Source organism: Amorphotheca resinae, assembly GCF_003019875.1.
Source record: "Amorphotheca resinae ATCC 22711 unplaced genomic scaffold M430scaffold_2, whole genome shotgun sequence".
Taxonomy (NCBI): Eukaryota; Fungi; Ascomycota; class Leotiomycetes; order Helotiales; family Amorphothecaceae; genus Amorphotheca; species Amorphotheca resinae.
This window is the reverse complement of record NW_020194472.1, coordinates 226966-250302: the sequence shown is the minus strand read 5'-3', so window position 1 is coordinate 250302 and position 23337 is coordinate 226966. Positions and strand designations below refer to the sequence as shown.

The following is a 23337-nucleotide window of genomic DNA, read 5'->3' as shown; positions in this document are numbered from 1 at the left end:
CAGATATCCAAAAAAAATTAAATAAATACAAGGCTCAAAACAGTCTCAACGAGTACATCCCTATGACACCTTTAATTGTAATGACCCTTAGTCACATACTTCCTTTCAAACAGAACAACTTTCGTTCGAAGGAAACAATACCTGAACAGCAAGTCATGAATAGAAGATAGAAATGATGAGTAGACGTCTCGGCATCAAATAATTGTTGCCTTTAGCACAAAGAGCCAAACGAGAACTTTCCCAGCATCAAGCTCTACAAAGTCCATGTCTCTCTAAAGAAGCTCTCGCATCCTTCATCCATGATCAAAAAAATCCCACAGAACGGAAGGTACTGTGACGAGAAGAAGTGATGCATGGTTGTTTATCTCCATGGTTGATAGAGAAACGATGACTCCAGAGTGAAGCGCGATGGCTTGTAGTTGAAGATGTAGTCACGTGAGACAAAAGGGAATCACGTGTATCATGCCGTGAAATTCGGCGCCCGCTACGCAACGTCATCCGAATCCATCCGAAAGCCATCTGGAATCATCCCCCCAACATATCTCACTCCTCGCTACTCACTCTCTTCTATCTCCTCTCTTCATGAACTCATTAAAGTCGAGAGCTATTCATTCCATTCGCCATCTTTAAAAGAATTCTATTGTCCCGACAATCATCCATGTATCATTCCACCCCACACCCTAGGAAATATATATTTGGGCACCAAAGAAGATCCCTCCGAATACAACGGACACCATATATCCAGGAGCTTGCACTCAAGACAGCCAGCCAGCCAGAACCTAAGTATCAAACCCCAAACTCCTTCATTATTTATTCCTTTAATTCAGGATGATTTCCCTCCCTTTACACACACCAATTCCCAAAGTTGGCGAATTTTTCAAATTGTGACTTTGAATTTGGCTATCGACCGTTAAAGCGCTTCGTCTTCAACTTCTCCTTGCAATCGTCACAGTACCATTTCGCTGTTCCGTTAATTAGTTTTCGGTTTTCGAGAGAGGGGAAAAGGGAAAAGCGATGGAGGTTGGGGAGAAAAGACAGGAGGAACTCACCATTACCCCTAGGCGCCACCTTCAAACCGACACACTCAAGATGGAACCATTCCCTCTCACAGCCATCGGCATCGCATCCAACCATCTCACCATAACTGACCCCATTACAATAGCAATAGGTTGGCTCGTCTGCATCGATCTCCACATCATCATCATCACCTTGCATACTACTGCCCTCATCGGCTTCGGGGACTTGATGTTGCTGAGCCATAAGTTGCTGAGCTGCAGCTCCAGCCCCTTTCTTATGGCTCCGCTTATTATTTGAAGCTGTTTCTAACGCGTTGCGCGAAGGGCGTGAGCGGATTGGATCAGGGAATTGTGGGATGGCGGGTGTGGAAGGCTTGCTTGCGCGTCCACTCTTGGTTGTTATGGTTGTAGCTTGTATGCCTTGCATGGCATCTCCGTTGACTTCCGACTCCTCTCGTTTCATGGTGCTATTTCTTCGCTCGCCGACTGAGATGCCACCGACCATCTCAGGTTCTTCTTTGTCGGCATCCTCGAGTAGGTGTTCTCCTTTCGAGTTGGCGCCTGTTTCTTTCATTGAGGTTTTCACCTCGGGTATACTTCGTCCAGTGACGCTCGCTGCCGCTTCAAGGTCCGGCGTGCCTACCGCACTGCCGCTCTGCTTGCTCGGTTCTGAAGGGGACGGGCGTTTCTCTGCGCCTGAAGCCGTCGAATTTTGCCGTCCTCTTGATGCCGCTGGCCTTGTGCCATTTGTAGGAGGCGGAGAGGTTCGGCCTGGTGTTTTTGTCTCCGGAAATGTACTTCGTACTGGGGACGAGGCTATGGATGGAGACATCGCTATCGTGGAAACTGTGTTGTTTCTGTTCGGGCCAAGATTAGCAATGGTGATAAAAGAGCGCCAGCCGGGAACATACCTCTTCCTGGAGTGCCCATTCGTTGTTGTAGTAGCGGCTCCCCTTTGTCGTTTCTTCGGGCCATCTCCTGGGGGAGTCTCTGCTGGGCTCGCCGCTTTCTTCGTTGCCGTGCTATTATTACCAAATACGCCGTTCAGAGCTCGCTCAGAGCCAACTTTTCGACGCTTGGGAGGGTTTCCATTTGGTCCAGTACCGTTCGTTATCCCCAACCCAACCGGCGACGCATCGGCCGCCTTTCGAACCTTGCTGTTTCCGTGAGCCTTCTTGCTCGAATCCTTATGTCTCGCATCGTGATGACTGTCGAAATCCAATTCCGCATGGTTCTTATTTCCCTTCTTTGCCAGCAGCGCCTGCTTTCTCGCGTCGCTTCTCGCGGCCGCTTCCTCGACAAGGTGTTGTGCCGCTGCTGATGCATTATTGCCCGAAGCAGGGTCTCTCCGCGAACCTCCAGCGCTTTTACCCACACGATTCTCCGGGTATGCCCAATGTGTAACGCTGCCGTATCGGGCCTCTTCGCTGACCTCGAGTTCGACGTAGGGGAAGCAGTCGTCGATGCGGGCGAGCTGTCTGTTGAGAGCTTCGGCAGCTGTGGATATGACATGGTTCTTCTCGTCGAGAGATACGAGCATATTCTGCATCGTATACGCGCAGTGTTGGAATAGTTTACGACGAGGGACATTGGCAGGGTCCCAGGGCGTCACCGCCGAATTGTCGACGGCATCGGGTCCATACGAGGCATACATACCGTGACCATTTACAATAGAGCCATTGAGACTCCCTTGCGTACTCATAGGAGTAGAGGTAGGGCCGAGAGGATGAGGCATGTCGGCGGTTTGCCTCCGTTCTGGCAGAGGGGCTTTTAGCGCCGCGTCAACGAGACGGCCGAGCTCCTCCTCTGGTGCAAAGATCTTCGCATCGACTTCTTTAAGCAGTGTAAAGTGTCGCACAAGCTCCTTTGGCAGAGCCGTTATAACATCTGCGAAGTGTGTAATCGCGGGGAAGATTTCGATAGGTTCGGGGCTGGGAGGGCCGTCGAGCGCCCCCAGAGAGCCGCGAGCACCGAAGGGTCGAGCGCTTCCTATCGAAGATCTCGGTGGGTTGTTGCGAGTCTGGCGTAAAGGCTGGGCCCTGCGACCGGACGTAATGTCGGCAGGAGGTGGTTTTGCTGTCTTCATTGTGTGTGCGAAAAAGAGGAGGTGTTTTCTGTCGGGGGGGGGTTGTCGAAGAGAGTTGTGCGACACGCGCAATGAGTGGTCCAAGAGCTCGAAGTAGAGAATTTAACTAAAGTGTTCCATTGTATATTGGCGTGAACAATAGTCAGTGTCTCTGCCTCTTGCTGGGACGGAGTTGTATTGTCAAGGTGACGAGGAGCCTAGGAGGTGTCTCCCAGCAGCTGGGGAGAATTGGTTTCCTTGTAGCATCATTGTGTTTGACAAGCGAGCAAACACGGCTCGTGTTAGCTTATCTTTGCACGTGATTCTTTGCGTTGCCGACTGGAGCCGGGTTCTTCTCTTCTGGGAGCCGCAACTACACAGAAAGAAAAACTTTTGTCGCTGATAATATGTCCCTATCCAGGATACAGCGGTTCTAATGTTCCGGGTTTATTTCTCTAGTATTTATTTCCATGGATGATTTGCAGCAGAAAAAAGTGTATATAAAACACAGGTTCAGGGCCGCTACTAGATGCGCCGGTTCGCGGACGAGGCTCCCACCAATCAGCTGCACGGCTACCTTAAGGACAGGAGAGGCTGATGTTCCAATGCTTACTCCGTCGATCCCAGGAGCAACAACACCAAGAACACTTGGCCTTCTGACAAACGCCAATTCTCGCTCAGCATCCTGTTCCTGTCCTATAACACCTGGTTCCTTGCGCCTACAATGCGTCAATGAGAGCAATATATAGACTTTCCGGTTTACATCATCACTGACCAGAACCCCTCGCCATGCTCTCAACCGGCTTCACGGATGCCCCTGTGTCCCGCAGCCTTGTGTATGGCATCGTCGCAACGTCAATCCTAGTCAGCATCACAGATGCGAAGCACTACTTCTATATCCAGGTCGACCCTCACCTATGGCAGTACCATCAGATATGGCGGGTCTTCATCTACCAACTCTGCTGCACCAATTCGACCGAGGTGCTCTTCGCCGCCATGACATTCTACAATATGCGAGTGATAGAGAGACTATGGGGCTCTCGTAAATACGCTGTTCGTATCCTCTCAGATTCCCTTTCCCAATGACGGCGTTGGCTGACAAGCAAATAGTCCTTCATCCTCCTAACCTACGCCCTGACAACGATCGTCCCACCCCTCCTCCTCGCCCTCTTCCTCCGCCCCCTCTCCTTCAACACCTTTAACTACCTCCCCGCCGGCCCCACGGCCCTCCTCTTTGCAATCCTCGCTCAGTACCACGCCGCCATCCCCCATATCTACAAATACCGGCTCGCGGCCTCCGCATCTCCACCCACTGACGCCCCCTTCGTCGGCCTCACCCTCTCCGACAAATCCTACACCTACCTACCCGCACTCCAACTCTCTCTCTCCCAATTCCCGGGCTCTCTCCTCTGTGCCGTCATAGGCTGGGTAGCAGGTCATAGTTTCCGGAACGATATCCTGCCCGGCGCAGTCACGAGATGGAGGGTTCCCGGCTGGGTGGTGGGTATCAAGACGCAGAAGCGAGCTGAGGAATTCGAGGGGTTGAGGAGGAGGCTCGAGAGCGAGAATTCCAATCCGATCCTGGCGACAGGTAGCGATGGACGCTTGGGCGGGGAGCAGGGCAGGAGGAGAACGCTGGGAAGACAGCTTCTAGATCAGTTCAGGGGCGCTTTTTGAGACGGAAACGTATATATATACATATGTGCTTCCAGTTATAAAGATGCATTTGAGCGCGCAATATATAGAAAACTCTAATCAAAAAATCGATCTACAAAACAAAACAAGGACTATGCATCAGAAATTTGATCCAAGAATATCGAGATCAGTCTGCTCCCAGATCTTCAACTCAGCCTTCCTCACTAACCCCGCATCAGTCAGGAGGACCATCTGCATCCACGCCTCCTCACACACTCATCAGCACCCTGTTCTCCTATCTAGAGATTCACAAATCCGTCTTTTCTTTTGAGGATAGGAAAGAATTCCCATTCAGAATAATCTAATGATTGATTTCCGGGTTTACTTTGTAAAGGAAGGAAGAGGCGTACCATATTTGGTAGAGGCAGGCCGCAGAGAGAGAAGAGAAGCAGAGATCTCTTTTCTGTTCCAGGAAAGGATAAGAAGAAAGATTATTAGTGGATTTTAAAAGGTGGTTAGAAAGAGGGGGGGAGCATTGGTGGATTAATGTAGTGCTTTTGTGTTGTTGATAACAGTGTTGGAAGGAAGGTTTTGGTTTGTATAGGTAGGTACGTCTCTGCCCCCTTGTTTTAGTGGAGATTGACTGGCTGGCTGAATTTCAGATACGGAGGGCTGGTTTTTGAAGCGAATATAATAATAAATACATTTCAAAGCCGAAATTTACATACAATCAGGCCGTTTCCCCTTATATACAAATACTCCAATCCTTCTCTTCAATATACAAAACCCGTCCAATCCTGTCTCCCCGCAGTCTTGTCAGCCGTCTTAATCAAGGTCCCGAAATCCGCTCTCGAGCTACCAACCCCAACCTCGAAGTCCTGCGTGTCATCACTGCTCAAGCCCTGATGACAGCATGCATCTTGCGCATCGCAGCTCTCGTCAATACTCTTCCCGGGGATGATCTGCCAGTAGAGCCACGGGACACCATTGTTGTTGAACACGGCGGCTTGGTCCGCGATGCTGTCCATCGAGGAGGCGGTGCCGACGCCCCATTCCTCAATCATGAGGTGCTTGTTCTGCGCTGCGGCTTGGTCCGAGAGCGAGGGGATGAAATATGACCATTGCGAGGCTTGGCTCATGTAGCCGTGTACAGAGAGTATGTCGATGGCGTCGCAGTAGAGCGCTTTGTCGATGATGTTATATTCATGGTCGCAGCAGTATTCAGAGCCGCCGATGCCACCGGTGGCGATCTTGACTGCCTAGCAATGGTATAAGTATATGACCCCCTCTTGCCCTCTTGGATGATTCTCGTCGTAGAAGAAATGAAATATAAGGAGATGAATGAAGAAAGGAGTGATAAAGCAAAAGGCACACGAACAGAAGATCCGAGCACGCTACGCATATTCCCTGCTCGCCCACAGATCCAATCGTCAGGATCGTTGTCTGCTAACTTTCCGGGAGACGCAATCATAGGCTCGTTCTGGATGTCGAAGGCTAGGATGACTTCGCTCAGGTCCTTCCACTGCTTTCCGAATGAAGGACTGGTGTACTCAAGAATACTCTTGATGCGGGCGTCGTATTGGGCTTTCGCTGTGTTGGAGGAGTAGAAAGAGTCAGAGGACCCGTAGGTACTGCCGTAGATATCAATTCCATTATAACCTTTTGATTGTCCGGATCTTGGCCATTTGTTAGCTGTGCTTTGTTGGCTAGAAGGGTTCTCTGGGAGGTCTGAGAGGAGACGAAGCGTATAATTGATGGATTCAGGAAATTTCTTACGGAGGGAGCAAATTGGCGTCATGCGGAGAGATTATTGCCTTTATACCCGCAGCATGAAGCTGGGAAAGCACAGAATCAACTGCGTCGAGCGTCTCATTGTTATAGCTTCCAATCGTGTCCTCATAAGAGGGCACGGCTCTGGTATTGGAAGACTTAGCACAGCCATCTGACGCCTGTGTTACTGAATCTCAGTCAGTACTTTCTTAGGAAGTAAATGAAAGCAAAATAGGACATGGAAAAAAGCAAGAGGAAGAGGAATAGGGGGGCATAGAAAACGCGCAATTCTCACCCCAAAGCCTCACAACCTTCGTGCCGTAACTCTTCAGACTACTTATGTACGAAGCTTGTTCCGCTGGATGCAAAGCATGAAGGTAGTAATTATTCGATCCCGCCCAAGAATTCGAGTTTCTCTTCTGGATGACCGATGCATATGCAGACGAGACCGCGAGGACTGAGCCAAAGACGAGGGTAAAAAGTGACTTCATTATCTCTCAGACTTCAACTATTGCAATACAAAGGATCCAAAGGAATGAATAAAGAAAGAATAAGGCAGAAAACGGCAAAGGAATCTAGATAACCTTGGCCAAGACGAAGGATCTTGAGATATTTATATTTACCTAAGGTACCTACTGTTCATCCGTTCTATGTTTCAACAGACACGGCACAGTCGTTAAACACGAAACGAGGGGCAGGCTGCACAACCCCGCAAAATAAGCATATCCCGATTCCCACGGAATGGTCCGAATGGATGACATTGTATTCGACTAACATCGAACCGAAACACACTCGTAGAAAATCATACCGAAGTTGGCGACGATCGACAAGGAACCTGTGTTTCCGTGCCGAATCCGTCAAGCTCGAGTGCTATAGATAGAATCTGCGAAGATGGTGAGCTGAGAACGAGGAGGAAACGGGCGAAGAAATGGTCCGATTTCGAGCGTGTTGTTATAGTGGTGAAAAGGGAGTCTTGAATTACACCTACATGTCGCATCTCATTTTTCCGAGAACAAAACACCAACCTCATCCTATCCTATCTCAAATCGCAAGCTCTCAAATGCAAAAGAAGATGGGACAATTCCAGGCTCCAGGCCTTCGAAGATCAACAGCATGCGCTGTGGTGACCCGTTACCGTCAAACGTAATAGCGCAGGTCTAGCTACTGGGCGCCATCAATTCTGCAAGGAACGCAGTGCCCGCAGTACCCGTGGCGCTGTTCAGAATACTCCGTGCTCAGGAACCACGTGTCTAAGGGCAACGTATATGATTCGTGCCCTGCTATACAGACGATGAAGGTCCGCGTATAGCTCGGAGGCGAAAAAGGGACGAGATACGTCCTCTAGGGTATGAGATCGGCTCGTATAGGAAGATGCTAACTAGGATGGAAGAAGAGAGTGCCGAGTGAAGCTGCGGGGTTCAGCTATCTCGTATAAAATATGTGATCTCTATTAGGAAGGTAAAATGAGCAAAGTCTACAGCAAGCGTTACTCTGTTGAATTAGGCATGAATTAAGGCATCGTACTGTCAAAAATGAAAATAAAGAAGAGAGGGAGATAATAGAGAGAAGAGAGAAGAGAGAAGAGAGAAGAGAGAAGAGAGAAGAGAGAAGAGAGAAATCTACTAAATCGTTCCGCATCATAGGCTTCGAGTATTCAACCATAGTCCCAAAATCAAGATCGCCTTGTATCAATGCTATCAGTTAAGTTCATGGCTTCACAGCGCAGGCGCCTCCCAATTCTCTCTCCTTAACTTCACAAACGCACTTTGTTTGTGCGGGAACGTGATCTCCCCCTCTTTCAAAAAGCCCGCTTCATTAAGCGTTGAAATAAATCTACCACGTGGATCAGCTTTGAAATCGTTGATGGGAGGTATAGACAGCAACAATCATGAGCAAATTGCAAGCAGTGGCTGGGGAACGTACCTCACATTATCAACTCGCGGCTCAAGCACCACTGCATTCGTCCGATAATCTTGCATAAACGCCCAGTGTGCCAACGATGTGCTCCAGATCTTAACCCGATTTTTCCCTCGGAACTCATCTTCTCCAACAAGCACGTGGAATCCACGATCAAACTCCCCAGCTCTGTTTCCAAGGTGTTTACCTAGGATGTCCTCCTTCACCCAGTATATTTCGAAATAGCCGAACGGTTTGCCGTCCCACATGCCAATAGCTGGAAAGGAGCTTTTGGAGGTGAGATTAGCCCGAAGGAACTCCTCCTGGGTGCTTTCAGGGCCCGCACACCCCCAGAATTTAGAAACGCGGGGATTGTTCATCCACTTGTGCAGAAGTTTTAGATCGGACATTAGTGTCGTATCTTCTGTCTCCGGAGTCGGTATCGGGGACTTTGACTCTGAAATTGAGGCTGCTGCAATGTGGGCCGGAAGAGAGGACAACGAGGCCGCTGTCTGATGCGTTTTCGATGGGGCCGACGAGGTGGATACAGGACCTTTGTAGGCTACGGGCTTGGGAGAAAGGGAAGCAGTACGGAAGGAAAGATACTGACCGACGCTGGGGATATAGCGTACATAGAATAACTCCCCTTGACGGGGTGGTTTTGGCCTTATTGGATGTCGGATCCCTGATGTTATTGCATACTGTAGAGGCGGCGGTGGGAAGTATGTTGGAAGATGGCTCCCAGACGCAAAGGGCCCTACGGAGGAGGGCGACCAAAGACCTGGACAGCTGAATTGTGATGGCGATTCCAGATTATCTGCCCTGTTTGGCGAGTCCTTTCCGTCAGTAGGACATACAGGAGAATTGGGTCGGCTGCCATACGGAGTGCCAGGGAAAGACGATCCGTCTGTAGGCAGGAGGGTGAAGAGGAACAGTTTGGCAGGTAACTGCCAGAATGCGCGCTTGGAGATGAACATATCTAACCAACCCTCGGGTGCGCTCTCCTCCGGATTAAGGCCCACCGTCGAATCCTCAGATATGATCAGGCCCATCCGCTCGAGTTTCTGGATGAGGTTTCGGCCCCGAAATACGCCCTCCCTCTTGATATTGATTCGCCATTCTCCCCTCGGCTTGCCTTCGTCGGGCGTCTTCTTCGAAGCCTCGGTCGTCAAATAGGGTGATGGTTCTGGTTGATGGAAATACCAGTAGAGCGACGCCCAGAGCATCATGGCGATCTGTCGGGTGGGGCTCGCGGGGGCCTTGAAGTCATTGCTCGAGGGATTCGAAATAGAGGATATGAAGAGACTATCATTGTGGAGAGTCGGGTTCCTGAACGGGTGGATGTGTCGCTTTTTCTCTTTTGGTGTATCGCTGGGCTCCGTATCCTTCGCATCGGCGGGTTGAGGATGTTCGTCGGAGTAGTCTTCAGATTGGAGGTTAACGGTCCACCCGGCGGGGAAGACGCTGGTATGGACATTGAGGTCATCGGGTTTGAAGAAGAAGCCGCCGAAGACGGGTCTGACGGTCAAGTTCTGCCCATTGGGGAGGTGTACGACACTGTGGGCGTGCGACATGCTTGCGAATGCGTGGTAATCAGGACAGAAGAAATTCTGTTTGCATTTGCATCTCGATCCTGTGCGTTGACCTCAAAAAGTGATCGGACCCTGTGGAGGGGTACTAGCGATGACCGGAGCAGAGCCGGTGGGGTGCACCTATCGTGAAGACCTATCGAGGCACATAACCATTAGTCTGCTTGCCGTTGCGCGCGCATGTTACGAGTCTTGGAAAATCATGCCATTATTAACAAGTAAATATCGTGCATTCGTTTACCCTGATTGGCACGACGACGCTGCAAAGGTAATGTAGGTAACAACGGGCATCCGGCGCAATCGAACAGGGGAGAAACAGAGAAATGGAAGATAGATAGTACCTAGGTAAGCAGAAACAAAGCAGTCAAACGGAACTTGACTTTGCGTTTGCCCTTTTCGCGGCCCGTACTACTACTCCTTGGCTGGAATGACCTCACGAAACCCTGAAACCCCTCTCTTTGGGACCCTGACTTCGCTGAGCCGCCGCCGCCGCTTTATTAGCCCGGACCGGGGGTGAGGCTGACTCTCTATCTACAACTCAACCGCACAACTGTGAAACCTACGATGAAACTCCACTCTGTAGATACTTGACCATCTCAGGGCGTTTTGATATAACCGGGCAATGCTGACTATTACCTAGGCTATTAGCATTCTTGTGGTGGCCAATGGTTTTCGAAAGTGGCAGAGGGGGGGGACTTCCCTTGCTGTGAGAAGTACGACATTCGGTACGAGCCATGATAATATCTAATCATGATAATCTCTGCTCTGTACAGTAAATAAGAGAGGACTCAAACGTATGGTTAGAGGGGCGCGGCCGGTAACAATCTGGGCGAAGGTCTCAGAGGCCCGGGCCGCGGAGAGAAATACTGAGAGAGAATATGGGACATGGCCCTCCTTAACGAGTAGTGCTTTGCCGTGAGGTTCGACGGAGCTATCCGCGTGGGCTCAACATATAATTGTCCAGCACAAGGAGTGGGTGATACTGCTGTCACAGCAGATCGATGATAGGTAGAAGGTAAAGATACCGCAAGGGAGGTGAAGTGAAGTCGCGCGACCTTGTGGGTGTAGTGCATGCTTACCTTTGAGTTCGTCTTAGGTACAGAGGCAATGGTATATACGGAGTACCTATATCCAAGGAGAACCGCCATCCTGTGCTTCATCCCTCCTCAGGTGTTGAAACCTCACCCTTTTCGCCCTCCGAGCATTCCGATCCTTTCCCAGGCCTGCGAGTCTGGACGTCCGGTGGGTGGTACGATATCAGCCACAAGTTTCCTGCCCGCTCTCTGTTCAAAACGCATTGTGCCATCCCATCGACAGAGCCGGTAGGAGTACTGACCCACAAAGCCCCCGCGTATGCGGAGTTTCTCATGCCACCAGTGGATGTAAGGGGCGTGGCCTGCTATACCTGCCTAGCCACACCAGTAACCAGACTACGTCCTGGATCCAGAACGTAGGTAGCTACCTATGCAGCCAGTTGCATGATGCGTGGTTACCAAGCTTATTTCTCAAACGTCGTAGCGGGGGGGATATACTGACTTGTTGCAAGGTTTATGTCAAGATGGAATCGGTGCCGTAGCCCAGCCGGATGCGGGGGTGTCCAAACATATACCAGATGCGGCTGCGTATGGATCCAGCTTTTCCCTGGTTACACAAGCAATGCAGGGTCTATCTGTTCTGTTACCCTACTCTGTGCCACCATCGACTTTCCCGACTCCTTGTTCATGTCTGTCTTCCGATCATCCTCAAGTTCCTTTCTGATCCCGTCTTATTACTCCAGCTCTATTACCCCAACGCTCTCTCCTCATATCAATCGGCATCGGACTTACTCCCGACCGGTAGTCAGAGATGTTGCCGATCGAGGATGGCTCGTTGGCAGGACTTCATGCTGCATGGCGTGGCCCTCCCTGGCTACAATATGGCCACCACGGGGTTACTATCCGGCAATTCTCTCTCCTAGTTTTTCTCCCGACTCGGATAGGGGGACTCTCTCTTTCTCGGAGATGCGATGGCAATGGCGAAGATGCTATTGCTGAGAGTTTTTCCCAAAGCAATCAGCGATCGCCATTCTATGTCCACGCCTATCCATTGCTAATAAGGATTCGAAGAATTGTCGGCATCTAGGGAGCCTGTCCCCCCACTGCTGCGCTTGTGGCATATCTTGCCATGGGATCGAGCTACGGAATGAAAGATCCAGTCTCCTTTCTGAGCACCGACTTTCTCACTCCCTACCATGCCGAAATTGAGCCCTCTGCCCATGAGCCAGACAAAAGATGAGCTCCTTAGACATCTTAATATGACACCCGAAATCTATGCGTTGATGGCGGTAAGTGATACTCGCTCCCGCACCCCTATTGATGCCACACTGCTGGAATCCATCCATCCTATCGACCACCACTTGTTGGATGGCCGTGATTCAAGTCCTTGCTGATGCTCTCTTGCCCTAGAAAGAAGCAGACCAGGTTTACAAATGGCTAACGTCTGAAAAACGTCACCTCAAGAAGAACTGCAAGCGAAGCCCCCATACGACTGGAGTGATATCGTCGAGAAGGCGAAGGACGAAGCCATGGAGCGGATTGCCCAGTCTGGCGATGCACGGACAAGCTACTACTGGAGCCTTGCTGAACCTACCGAAGACTGTCCGAACTGGATCGCGAAGTGGTTCTTATACCATAAATTCCGTTATCGAGACGGGCGGAATAGGAATTCGATTAAGGGTGATGCTAGCAGCTCAGAGCATTCCCGTCACAGTCACCATGCAAGTGCTGAAGGACAGTATTACGACGCTCAGGCTCCCAGTTACTATCCTGGGTCTGTGACTCCTGGTACGTTCTCTCTCATTGCTCACCCTCTCCGCCTTCAGCATGAATCGGCAAAATTTCGCTAGCAGGTTTTCCTTCCCGTCTTTCCATACTGATAGCAAAAAGCGGCGGTTGACCACCATGGGAGCATGGCCGTTCCTTGCTTTTCTCTAACTACTGACAAGACCAACTCCCAGAGGCACGAGTATTCCAGAGGTTTGTGCATGTTGACGACGTCAAAGCCCGATCTTCCAACAGCTTCATCATAATGGTATTGTGTGCAGGCTAGGCTGACTGGTTTTCTATAGAACCCTCAGGGGGCTCGAACGTTCATGGGACTTTCGCTACTGGTCAAGAATACCCCCAGAACGATGAGGGTTATAACCAGATAGGTGAAGAGGAGAGACAAGCTTTGATCTATTACGATCCCATCAGGGACGTATAGGTAAAGAAAGAGTCAACACAAGAGATACAGTAGCCGACTCCTGGGGCCAAGGATGGTGTGGATACAAACGTGTTATGTCTTTTTCCCTAAATGTCCACAAACGACGATAATACAGGAGGGTCCAATGCCCTAGGCGCGGCAGTTCTCATGATGTTACTGTCACATTAGCTTGGGATCAGGCACGGAATACAAAACGTTATTTCATCCTTTAATGATGGAAAGGTTTATATATGTGATGGGTTAGTACCGACCCCTATCAGAGGACCAGATGCAGCATCGCCTTCCAATCGATCGACATCTGCAGCATGGCTTCTGGTGCACCAGATGCAACTACCCGTCTGCTGTAAGCAATGCAGCACATGGGGATTACTCCGGCGGTGTTACGCGAATGGGTAAAGGGTACATGTTCCATTACTGGGTGGCGCGGCCATTGCTTACATGGCTGTTCGGGAGATAAGGTACAGTTCAAAGATATGGAGTATAAGTATCTCAGTGTGCTGATGAGCCAATTTTTCCATCCCATCAACTTTACAGAAAGTGCCCTTGGACTCCCTTCTCAGTTCTTCCGCAGCTAGCTTGAGCTTACTCTGCTAGACAGTTAACTACCTTGGTACCTGGCCCGTCCCGGTCCCTCACTACCCGTTCCAGGACGTGGTAGGGGGCACTTCAATTCCAATCAACCACCATCCCTCCTATCTCTCAACCCATCTAAACCAATTGAACAACACCATACCATTCCCACAAACAGTCTTTGAATCACAAATCCGAACCAAGCACACACCTGCAACACGATCGAACTGGTACGAACTTCTCTGCATCGATATTTGCTTGCTTGTTACCGGAAGCTCCTAAATGAAGCTTGCCTCAACACGGGGAGACTTTTGGAAGGATATCATGTCAGATATATATGGTTGTGAGAGAGGGCTAAAGAGAACAAACTTTCTTTGAGAGACAAGCGCTCCTATAGGCCCCAAGTTACAGGTGGCATTAGAGCAAGGAGACCAAAAGTAGGAAGACATTGGCATCCCACAGATCAAGTTTCTGCGTCACGGCGATTGCCATATTTCAATTTTGCCACTCATGAAATCACATCGAAAATATCTATCATAAACGAACTAATCACTCTTCCCCTTCTGTCCCTCCTCCTCATCTTCCTCTTCATCGTCATTCTTCTTCCGTTCCTTGGCCCTCTCCGCTTTCAGCGTGTCATGGACCTCCTCGCTACCTTCATCCAGCTTCTCGTCCCAATCCACATCATACTCATTCGCAATGCTTTTAATCTCGTTCCTCAAAGCGTTCGCTTCACCGATCAGAGATTCCCATTTGGACATGTCAAAGCCACGGGAATTATAGAGGGCGTTCTGGCGTCGGGAGACTGTCAGGTTCAGGGCTGCGCGGTACGAGACTTCGCGGTTGTTGTATAGAAACCAGAGATAGCCGAGCATGATGGAGGAGAGGCCTGCTAGGTAGGTAATAGGTTCCATCGTATCCCAGCCATAGTCAGTGCGGAATGTAAAATGGTAGATGGCCGCCCACCACGAAACGAGGACGCCAAATCCGCCCATGGCAAGTCTCTGCGCACTCCTGTGCGCCAGATCGTCGCATTCTTTCTTGACCTTACCCATCTCCTCCAGCCTCCTACTCGCTTTCCTTAACCTAACTCTTAGATAAAAGGTCCGGTCGTTGAAAGAGGGGACGCCGACACGGATATCCTTGCTCGCGCCCTCGATCTCGACGGCGAACTCTTTCCCACGAGCAGCATCGCGAATAAAATCCCCGATCTCGGTGCTGGAGGACCAGCGCACAAATTTGGTTTCGTCGGGATTTGAAGGTGTTTCTCTACCCCGGCCACTATAACTCTCCACCCCTCCTTCTCCGGGCCCACCTCTCAACCCAGCGGCCTCAATCATCTCATTATTCCCGCCTATATTGGAACTTTTCTCATTCTTGTTGACGATCTTGCCAAGCTTCATTGGCTTCCCATCGATCATCGTCTTTTCGCTCCCTTCCTCGTCCCCTTCTTCGCTCTCGGGAAGTGCTACTTCGTCTATATCGGCGTCTACCTCCTTGGCAGCATCCTGCCCATATGCCGGGTCCTCGGCCCGGAAATACACATCTGGGACTTTCTCCTTTCCGTCCTTGCCGACGATCATAGGGATCTCGGATTGGATCAGCCGCTCTAGGTAGGATAGTGGTTGTTGAGGGTGCACGAGCAGAGCTAGAGGCTCAATGGATTTTCTGTCGTCATTCTTGTCAAGTGTTGTAAGAGGGATGATCAATTTTAGTAGTTTCGAGGGCGTAGTGAGCAATTTGCCTGTCCGTTCATACATAAACCTTTAGCTATATCTTCTCGGCTTGTGGAATAATAAGGTAGAGACAAACCTTTAGTCATTGCTCCAGCGCTACGCTGACGCTTCACAGGTGGCTTATCGGTCCCTTCTCTATGCCATGGCGTTCTTGTCTGTAGTTCCTTGGCTTCTCCCACCGCATTGTCAATTTGTGTGTTGAAGGCCTGTTGTTCGTGCGTCTCTTGGTCTCGGCCGTTTGGGGCTTTAGCTTTAGCCGTGGAATTTTCGTTGCTCCATGCTCTGGAAGATGAGAAAGGTCGCACAGAAAGCAATGGCTGATTTATGTACGGTCTGCTGCGGAAGGTGGATATTACGGCTCGTTGTAAGGGAGAAAGGGGAGCGTTGAACGCTCCATTGGGGAGCATTCGCGCTGTACGTCGCATTTTGAAAAATAGATATTTGAAGCTAGAGGGCTCAAGTAGGAATTCGCGTCATCGATTCATAATGCTCGTGAAGTTGCCCGCTGGTTGTCAAAATGTAAAGTTGGTGGTATATAAAGTTGATTATACAAGGCGGCTGCCGTTGTACATGGTACACCATCGACCGTACCTTGGACGACTACGTCATCGTGTTCCTGGGCCAAGGATAAGATGATAAGGTAGGATTAATAAGCAGGCGGGTACAGCGCAGTGGGGTAGCCCCTTGTTAAGCGACATCGTCCTGACATCGTCGCTCTCGTTCTTTGACCATATATGCCTTGAGCATGCAGGGAGACTTCTGCAATGAGTGATGTGCATTGTCCTTAATCGATCGAATGTTGTTGGCTTTTACTTCTTCATACATCATACCCTACGTTCAGGGTGCTGCTGGGTTTGTGTATGAATAATTCTGGTCTCTACAGTTGTGCGGCCAGTGCCACTGCCATCCAGCTTGATAACGAAAACAAGATAAAAGATTTCACTCATATGTCATTACTCTTTTAGTACTTTATGCTCTATTGCTTGAAATCAAAGCCAGGTGTTGAAGAGACGGGTGCGTTTTGTTGTCCCAACACGAAGAATTATCCCGCAAACATGTTCGCATTCGTTTCTGAAGAGTCTGCCTTGTTTTTCTTTATTTAGCATTTGCGTTTCTCGGGCCATTTCTCACAGATTGTATCAAGCTGTTGACAAGTAGGAGATAACATAAAGGGTTTCAAGAATGGTCCTCAACTCCACTGGTACTATTCCTCGACAACCCAAATATATATAGTACTATTAGTACAATGTGCAAAGAGTTGTACGAAAGTCACATGAAGTCTGCTGCCTGCATTTGATTATCATAGGAATGCTGTTTACCTTATCTGGGTACAACAGAGATGTCGGTCTCTTTGCACAATAAAAGCTTGCCTCCATCTCAGTGGCTCCAGAATACTTCCTTTTTTAAGCTTTTCTCCCTCTTTTTTATTTTGGCATTATCACAAACATTCACAGAGTCACTTGCCAAGAAAACATATTCTTTGTCTTCTTCCAAACCCAGAGGATAAAAAAAAGGGAATAAATAATTGAAAATGACTTGAACCATGAAGACAAAAGAGGATAGCTCGAGTGAGTGGGGTACTACTGCTCTGTATTGCGTTGGAAGTGGGGGCCAGAAGTTAGTTAGAACTAGAAGTCTAGTTATGAGGTAGATTCCTGCAAGCAGGGGGCTTTAAAGAGCAACTACCCAAAGTGTAAAGTAATGGGGTCACTGTGTCAGATTCCTTATTTATAAATATAAGTAGGTAGGTAGGTACTCAAGCGCAGACTACACGCGCGTCAGAACCGAGCCTCGCTCCCACGCGCCCGAACACTCGTTTTTCAAGTTATTATCCAGTTGACCTGAGAAAAAGCAGACGGGGATATTCATTTTCAAAGGCAGTGAGCTATCTCCCCCACAGTCCAAGGTATTCATTTTTCTCTCACATTACGGCCTTCTTTCACCCAAACTTGGAGACACCAACGATAATCCCTTCTAAGCACCAACTCCAAAATTTCTACAATGGAGAGCCCCACGACATATAAAGCTTATGGCCTTGAGTTGAATGACACGCAACGAGGAATCTTAATGTGCGACAGTACCTGGTACGCGCTCACTACTTCCGATATCGACAATATCAAATTGCCTCGTTATAGACGAAAGAACTTTCTCGAAGTCAAGAACCTGCTGTGCTACAAAGGCTTCCGAAATGACATGGTTGGGTTAAACAAGTTCCCGATTACCCGACGACAGATGGATGCTTGCTGGATGAAATTGTTGTTCCGGTTTTTCAAGAAATGGAAGCCGGATAGTACAACCGTCCAGCCTTTTGGGCCGGATGCCACAAGTCAGCCGGCTTGGATGTACATCAAGTTAGGCCAGGCAATTGGTCAGGTAAGTCTCACTCCAATTCCAGCGTTATCTGATATTTAAACGCCAAACAGCGCCACGGCACGAACCACGACGATATTGAGCGTTGGTGGGCAGACCAAGCCAAGAAATACCCAGGTTTGGACATCACGGTAAGCGTATACAGCCTTCAGCCATCGGATTCACGTATACTGATTATCTTCTCATAGCCTACTGTAGTTGACGTAGATACAGACCATCCTGGTTTATTAGACAACAATGATTCCGATTCAGAGGGTGGTCAGGAGATCAACGCTCGGGGTCTGGCGAAGCTGAAAACGGAGGGAAACATGGCAATGGGCGATATGGATGGGGATGGGGAGGGAGATCATGACATGAAGGAGGCTAAACACGATAACACGGAGGGGGAGGAAGATCCTATGGACACAGACGGAATTGAAGTAGATGCACAGGGAGGAGATGACACGATGGATCAGCGGAGGAGCATGTTCAGTGGGCCCTTGGTCATGAGATGAGCGGCGGTACGAGACACATGCCTGCTCCTGATGGACTGACTCGAAAACTTCATTCATGTAAAAGTAAACCTTCCTTCTAGGGAATCAATCTTATTTCTCCCCCATTAAGCGCATCCCAACCCATGCACCATGCTAATCAACACTGCATATCTCCAAACCCATGACCGTCACCAATCCCAAAGACGCAGCACATCCCGCCCTCCCAAAACCACCATGTTCAGCACCACCATAACCCAAAGCAACCCAACCCATACACCATCTCCCAGACTTGCAGCACCGCTGCTACACCTTCCTTTACACCCATATCCACCGCCCAAAGGCCCACCATTTAATTTCATCCCCTCCATACCTATCACCGCCCCAGACGTCGTGATATTCGCCATCATCATCGTCGTAGCTTCGCGCTCGTTCTTTGGAGGAAGGCGCGGTGTGTCTGCGATGCTGGTTTTGAGTAGACAGGCGAGGAGGATGAGGAAGGGGTAATAGACTGCTTGCTGGAGAGTGAGCTTCATTTTATATTTGTGTTCATAGGTTTGTTGATAAGGTAGATTTGGTTGGTGGTTGGCTTGTGTGAAGGTTTGTTTCGAAGGTCTGTGTAGAATGCGGTCCTGAGGAGAAAGCAGGAAGTTGCGCAGTGATTTACATTTTAGGGAATGAAATATGGGTGGGAGCACAATAGAACAACTCCCAACCACGTCTCATTATTCGAATCCTAACAAGTGAGCCCGAGACCAAGAAATAGATAAGTGTTTTGAGGATACAGGGGGGCTGAGAAGAGAAGGATCAATACTTGATGTTTGTTTTACAACGAGCTCGGGAAGAAGATGTATGCCAGATAGATTGCCCATACCACCTATCACAATCCGCACGCTCTCCCATCTCCTACATATTGATCCGAGAAGTCAAATTCAACACTCCCCTCGGTAACAGCTATGCAGCATAGATGGGAAGGAACGAAAGCCATGTCGGTAACGACACGAAGGTGAACAGGATGGAGATAGTAACTAAAAGTCTTTCTCTCCCCTATTCAAAAAATTGAGATATTGCAATACCTTCAATCTTTGGGTTTGGGTTGCGGTTTCGAAGAGGAGTGGTGGGTCGTCTGTTACTTCCGTTGAGCATTAGTATTCTGCGAGTTGGGTACCTAGTTGGACACTTGAACTGCACGAGCATGCGTGCCTGGCTGTAAGTCAGACCCCGCCTAGTTGATCACGAGAGATTCAAGGTTGAATCAATGGGAGCGATGCATATTGAATCGTAATCCAATTAGTAACCACACAGGATGATGCCATGCTGCCCCCTACAGAAAAACAGGAAGCAATTCTATACAATAATACAGTACATCCACAACTGATAGAGCCTCACTCCTATCTGAGACCATCTTATGACATCCTCCTTTTCCCTTCTAGCATTACACCCCTTATTCGCCCTTCAACTTGTCCTGCGTGACCTTGAAGGCAGTCTCTAATAACTGCGCCTCCTCCTTCATGTGGTTCGCCTTCAGTCCAGTCGCCACACTTGCACTTGGGTCACGACCCGCATACATAACGTGCTTTCGGTTGTGGTGCTCAGTCTCATTCAACAATGTCTCCAGTCTTGGTTGAGTGAAAGACCATGCACCGGCATTGAGGGGCTCTTCTTGGGCCCACACAATGGTCTTGGCGTTGGGGTACATGTCCAGGTTCTCCTTCAGTTGTTGCCAGGGGAAGGGGTTGAGTTGCTCAATACGGGTGATGGCGGTGTCTTTGATGCCATTGTCAGCGCGGTGCTTGTGCAGGGCAGCCCAGACCTGTCCAGAGCAGAGGATGACACGATCAATTTCCTCAGGGTTGTTGATGGTAGTGCCATGTTCAGGATCGGGAATGATCCATTTGAATTGCGAGTCACCGGTGAACTCCTCAATGTTTGAGCGCGCAAGAGGGTGACGTAGGAGAGATTTGGAGAAGAAAAGGATGAGGGCTGTAGAATGTTAGCATCGTGTCTATCGCATGTATCATCTAATCCTAAGACTTACGCTTTCGGAATTGCCTGTTCATTTGTCTTCTCAAGATGTGGAACAGGTTGGCAGGGGTTGTCATGTAAGCAATCTGCATGTTGCAGTCTTGGTGCTGGCGTTCAAGCTTCTCAGGCGATGGGAAAACGCGGGGGTCCTCGTTAGAGAGCTGGAGATATCTCTCCATACGACCAGATGAATGTTCAGGTCCTTGTCCATCATATCCGTGAGGTAATGACATGACAAGACCGGATCTTTGCATCCACTTGACCTCACCTGAAGCAACGAACTGATCGATGATACATTGGGCGTTGTTGGCAAAGTCACCAAACTGAGCCTCCCACATAACTAGCGCGTTGGGTGACGACAGGGAATAGCCGTACTCGAATCCAAGAGCACCAAACTCACTCAATGAGGAGTTAGAGATCACGAACTTGCCTTGGTCTTTGCTGATGTGCTGCAATGGCGTGTAGGTAGCCTCAGTCTCTTGGTCGTGGAAAACAGCATGTCGTTGCGAGAAGGTTCCACGCTCGACATCCTGTCCGGAGACACGAACGTGGTGTCCTTCGGTCACGAGAGATCCAAAAGCAAGCGCCTCAGCGGTGGACCAGTCAATGTTCTTGCCCTCTTGTACAGTCTTGACACGGTTGGCGAGAATACGCTTCAAGTTGCGGTGTACATTGAAGCCTTCGGGTGCGGTACCAATAACTGTACCAATATGTTCCAGAGTGTGGGCAGGAACACCAGTCGGGTTGTGGGGAAGAACTTCAGTTGCAAGCTCCTTTGGTGACTTGAAGCCGTTCCAAGCCGAGGTGGTCCACTCCTTTGAACTAGGAGTGTAGTCCTTGCTCTTGGCAAAGCTGTCTTCCAGCATACCCCAGACCCATTTGCGGTGCTCCTCAATGTCTTCCTTGGTGAAAGTGCCGTCTTTCAGAAGTTGGTTCACGTAGATGTCAAGCTGAGATTCATGAGCTTGGATACGCTTGTACATCAGAGGTTGAGTGAAAGAAGGTTGGTCGGTCTCGTTGTGACCGTGTTTTCGGTAGCACACAAGATCAATGACAACATCACGCTGGAACTCAGCACGCCAATCAGCTGCGAGTTGGCAGACATAGTTGACAGCCTCGACATCGTCAGCATTGACATGGAAGACTGGAGCGTCGATGGCCTTGGCGATATCGGTACAGTAAGCAGTTGAACGAGCAAATCGAGGATCGGTCGTGAATCCAATCTGGTTGTTGACAACCAGGTGGATTGTACCACCGGTAGAGTAAGCGGGCAGGGAGTGGAAACCAAGACATTCATAGACAACACCTTGGGCAGCGAAAGCCGCGTCACCGTGCAAGAGGACTCCCATGGCAGTGGTGTGGGTCTTCTCATCGTTGTTGTAATGCTGAATGGCTCTGGTCTTTCCCAGCACGACAGGGTCTTCGGCTTCCAGATGTGACGGGTTGGCAACCAGCGAAAGTTGGACACGCTTGCCAGAGGGAGTAGGTCGCTCAAAGTTCATACCCAAGTGGTATTTGACATCGCCAGATCCCTCATCTTCAGCTGCGGCTGTTCCTGCAAACTCGCTGAAGATTGACTCGTTTGGCTTACGGACGACGTTACTGAGAACGTTGAGACGACCACGATGAGGCATACCAATGACAATATCCTTTACACCATAGTCCACACTGCGATCAATCAGGGCCTTCATTCCTGGTACCAAAGTCTCGCAACCTTCCAGACCAAATCGCTTGTCGTTGGGGTATTTGGTAGCCAAGAAGGCTTCGAAACTTGAACTCCAGATCAGACGGTCCAAGATCCGTCGCTTCTCATCGATTGAGTATTTAAAGGGTTGCTCAATCTCAACACGCTCACGAAGCCAGTCGCATTGTTCTCTGTCTGGAATATGGATGTATTCGATACCGTAAGAACCGCAGTAGATGCGTTCGCAAGCGGCAATGATGTCTCGCAGCGTCATCTTCTCGCGGCCCTCCTTCTTGAAACGAGGCAAGATACCAGGGCCGAGCTCATATTCTGTGTCGAGATCCTTCTCGGTAAATCCGTAATGCTCGAGTTCGAGCTCCTTGGGTTTGTTGAATCCGAACTCCTTGGCCTCGCGACGGATTCCAAGAGGGTCGATGTTGGCCTTGTGGTGACCTCGGGCTTGGTATGCACGAACCAGAAGTTGGACTTTCAAGTGGTTTGTGATATCTGAACCCTTGCCAGCGGCCATGCCCGGTCCAGGCAAGAAGCTGGGTACGCCTCCGGTTGGGGTGGGGACCAGAGTTGGAGGAGGAGTGAAAGCCTCCGACATGGGCATATCACCGCTCTCCATATTCCTGAAGTAAACTTGCCACGAGACGTGCACGCTGGATGGGTCCTCTTTCCATTGCATGTACATCTCATCAATGTAGTTGGCGGTACTTCCGGAGAGGAAGTTGTCGTTGGTAGATGGAGCCGACGCCTCTGTGGCAGCATACCTCTTCTGCGCGATGACAGCGAGGGTGCGGCGTTTAGAGGCGAGGGCGGTTGTCGAGGAGGCATTTGAAGATATTAAGGAAGCGCGAGAAGTTGTGGTAGAGAGAGATCTGGCCGAACAGCCAGCTTTCAGGAGCTGGCTGCTCTTCTGCCGGAGAGATGATCGAAGCATTGCGCCGGCCAGTACAGAGGGAAATGGTCCAACGACCGTTTCAACAATAGAAGAGACCGAGAATCCACGCAGGGTGGCGGGGATAGGATAGGGATGAGGTTGAGACAGAGGAAGGAAATGGAGGAAGTCTTCTACGAGACTGAAGCTGAAGCAATGCGTCAAGAAATAAATCGCGCCCTCGGGACCGGCAGGATCAAACATCACCCGGCTGACGGCGCGGGGGCTGATTGGCTGCGGCGGGCGAATTCATCAGCCGATGCCTTTAATCCGAGGCGGCAACTCCGGAGCGATGTGGCAGATCCCGGGGCCCGTTGGTCACGTG

At 49.8% G+C, this 23337-nt stretch overlaps 10 protein-coding genes across 10 annotated transcripts; 4 read left to right on the top strand and 6 right to left on the bottom strand.

Moving 5' to 3' along the window:
- Positions 1–900: 900 nt before the first annotated feature.
- Positions 901–3102, bottom strand: M430DRAFT_94601 (hypothetical protein; the record flags this gene model as incomplete). The annotated part of the gene is made up of 3 exons (XM_024869847.1): positions 901–962; positions 1050–1873; positions 1928–3102. The coding sequence occupies 3 exons, from the start codon at positions 3100–3102 to the stop codon at positions 901–903; spliced, it is 2061 nt and encodes a 686-aa protein (XP_024723617.1).
- A 611-nt stretch (positions 3103–3713) lies between these two features.
- Positions 3714–4867, top strand: M430DRAFT_55865 (hypothetical protein). Its single transcript, XM_024868568.1, has 2 exons — positions 3714–4134; positions 4192–4867. Exons 1-2 carry the CDS (start codon positions 3871–3873, stop codon positions 4756–4758), a joined length of 831 nt encoding a protein of 276 aa, XP_024723616.1. The 5' UTR covers positions 3714–3870; the 3' UTR covers positions 4759–4867.
- Positions 4868–5489: 622 nt separating this feature from the next.
- Positions 5490–6977, bottom strand: M430DRAFT_24878 (glycoside hydrolase family 5 protein; the record flags this gene model as incomplete). Its single annotated transcript, XM_024865152.1, has 4 exons — positions 5490–5975; positions 6095–6392; positions 6493–6673; positions 6782–6977. 4 exons carry the CDS (start codon positions 6975–6977, stop codon positions 5490–5492), a joined length of 1161 nt encoding a protein of 386 aa, XP_024723615.1.
- Positions 6978–8201: 1224 nt separating this feature from the next.
- On the bottom strand, positions 8202–9956 carry M430DRAFT_24877 (hypothetical protein; the record flags this gene model as incomplete). Its single annotated transcript, XM_024865151.1, has 2 exons — positions 8202–8319; positions 8410–9956. The coding sequence occupies 2 exons, from the start codon at positions 9954–9956 to the stop codon at positions 8202–8204; spliced, it is 1665 nt and encodes a 554-aa protein (XP_024723614.1).
- Positions 9957–11029: 1073 nt separating this feature from the next.
- M430DRAFT_32879 (hypothetical protein) lies at positions 11030–11381 on the bottom strand. The gene has a single exon (XM_024866245.1). It carries the CDS (start codon positions 11338–11340, stop codon positions 11128–11130), a length of 213 nt encoding a protein of 70 aa, XP_024723613.1. The 5' UTR covers positions 11341–11381; the 3' UTR covers positions 11030–11127.
- M430DRAFT_197468 (hypothetical protein) lies at positions 11327–12103 on the top strand. The gene has a single exon (XM_024864136.1). The coding sequence runs from the start codon at positions 11522–11524 to the stop codon at positions 12002–12004; it is 483 nt and encodes a 160-aa protein (XP_024723612.1). The 5' UTR covers positions 11327–11521; the 3' UTR covers positions 12005–12103.
- A 98-nt stretch (positions 12104–12201) lies between these two features.
- Positions 12202–13214, top strand: M430DRAFT_24876 (hypothetical protein; the record flags this gene model as incomplete). The annotated part of the gene is made up of 3 exons (XM_024865150.1): positions 12202–12294; positions 12487–12793; positions 13078–13214. The coding sequence occupies 3 exons, from the start codon at positions 12202–12204 to the stop codon at positions 13212–13214; spliced, it is 537 nt and encodes a 178-aa protein (XP_024723611.1).
- Positions 13215–14329: 1115 nt separating this feature from the next.
- Positions 14330–15927, bottom strand: M430DRAFT_94734 (hypothetical protein; the record flags this gene model as incomplete). The annotated part of the gene is made up of 2 exons (XM_024869856.1): positions 14330–15528; positions 15597–15927. The coding sequence occupies 2 exons, from the start codon at positions 15925–15927 to the stop codon at positions 14330–14332; spliced, it is 1530 nt and encodes a 509-aa protein (XP_024723610.1).
- Positions 15928–17521: 1594 nt separating this feature from the next.
- On the top strand, positions 17522–18427 carry M430DRAFT_39169 (hypothetical protein; the record flags this gene model as incomplete). The annotated part of the gene is made up of 3 exons (XM_024867298.1): positions 17522–17893; positions 17944–18021; positions 18079–18427. 3 exons carry the CDS (start codon positions 17522–17524, stop codon positions 18382–18384), a joined length of 756 nt encoding a protein of 251 aa, XP_024723609.1. The 3' UTR covers positions 18385–18427.
- A 1377-nt stretch (positions 18428–19804) lies between these two features.
- On the bottom strand, positions 19805–23148 carry M430DRAFT_133117 (hypothetical protein; the record flags this gene model as incomplete). The annotated part of the gene is made up of 2 exons (XM_024862283.1): positions 20399–23148; positions 19805–20343 (listed from the first exon to the last, which is right to left on the bottom strand). The coding sequence occupies exons 1-2, from the start codon at positions 23013–23015 to the stop codon at positions 19805–19807; spliced, it is 3156 nt and encodes a 1051-aa protein (XP_024723608.1). The 5' UTR covers positions 23016–23148.
- Positions 23149–23337: the final 189 nt, after the last annotated feature.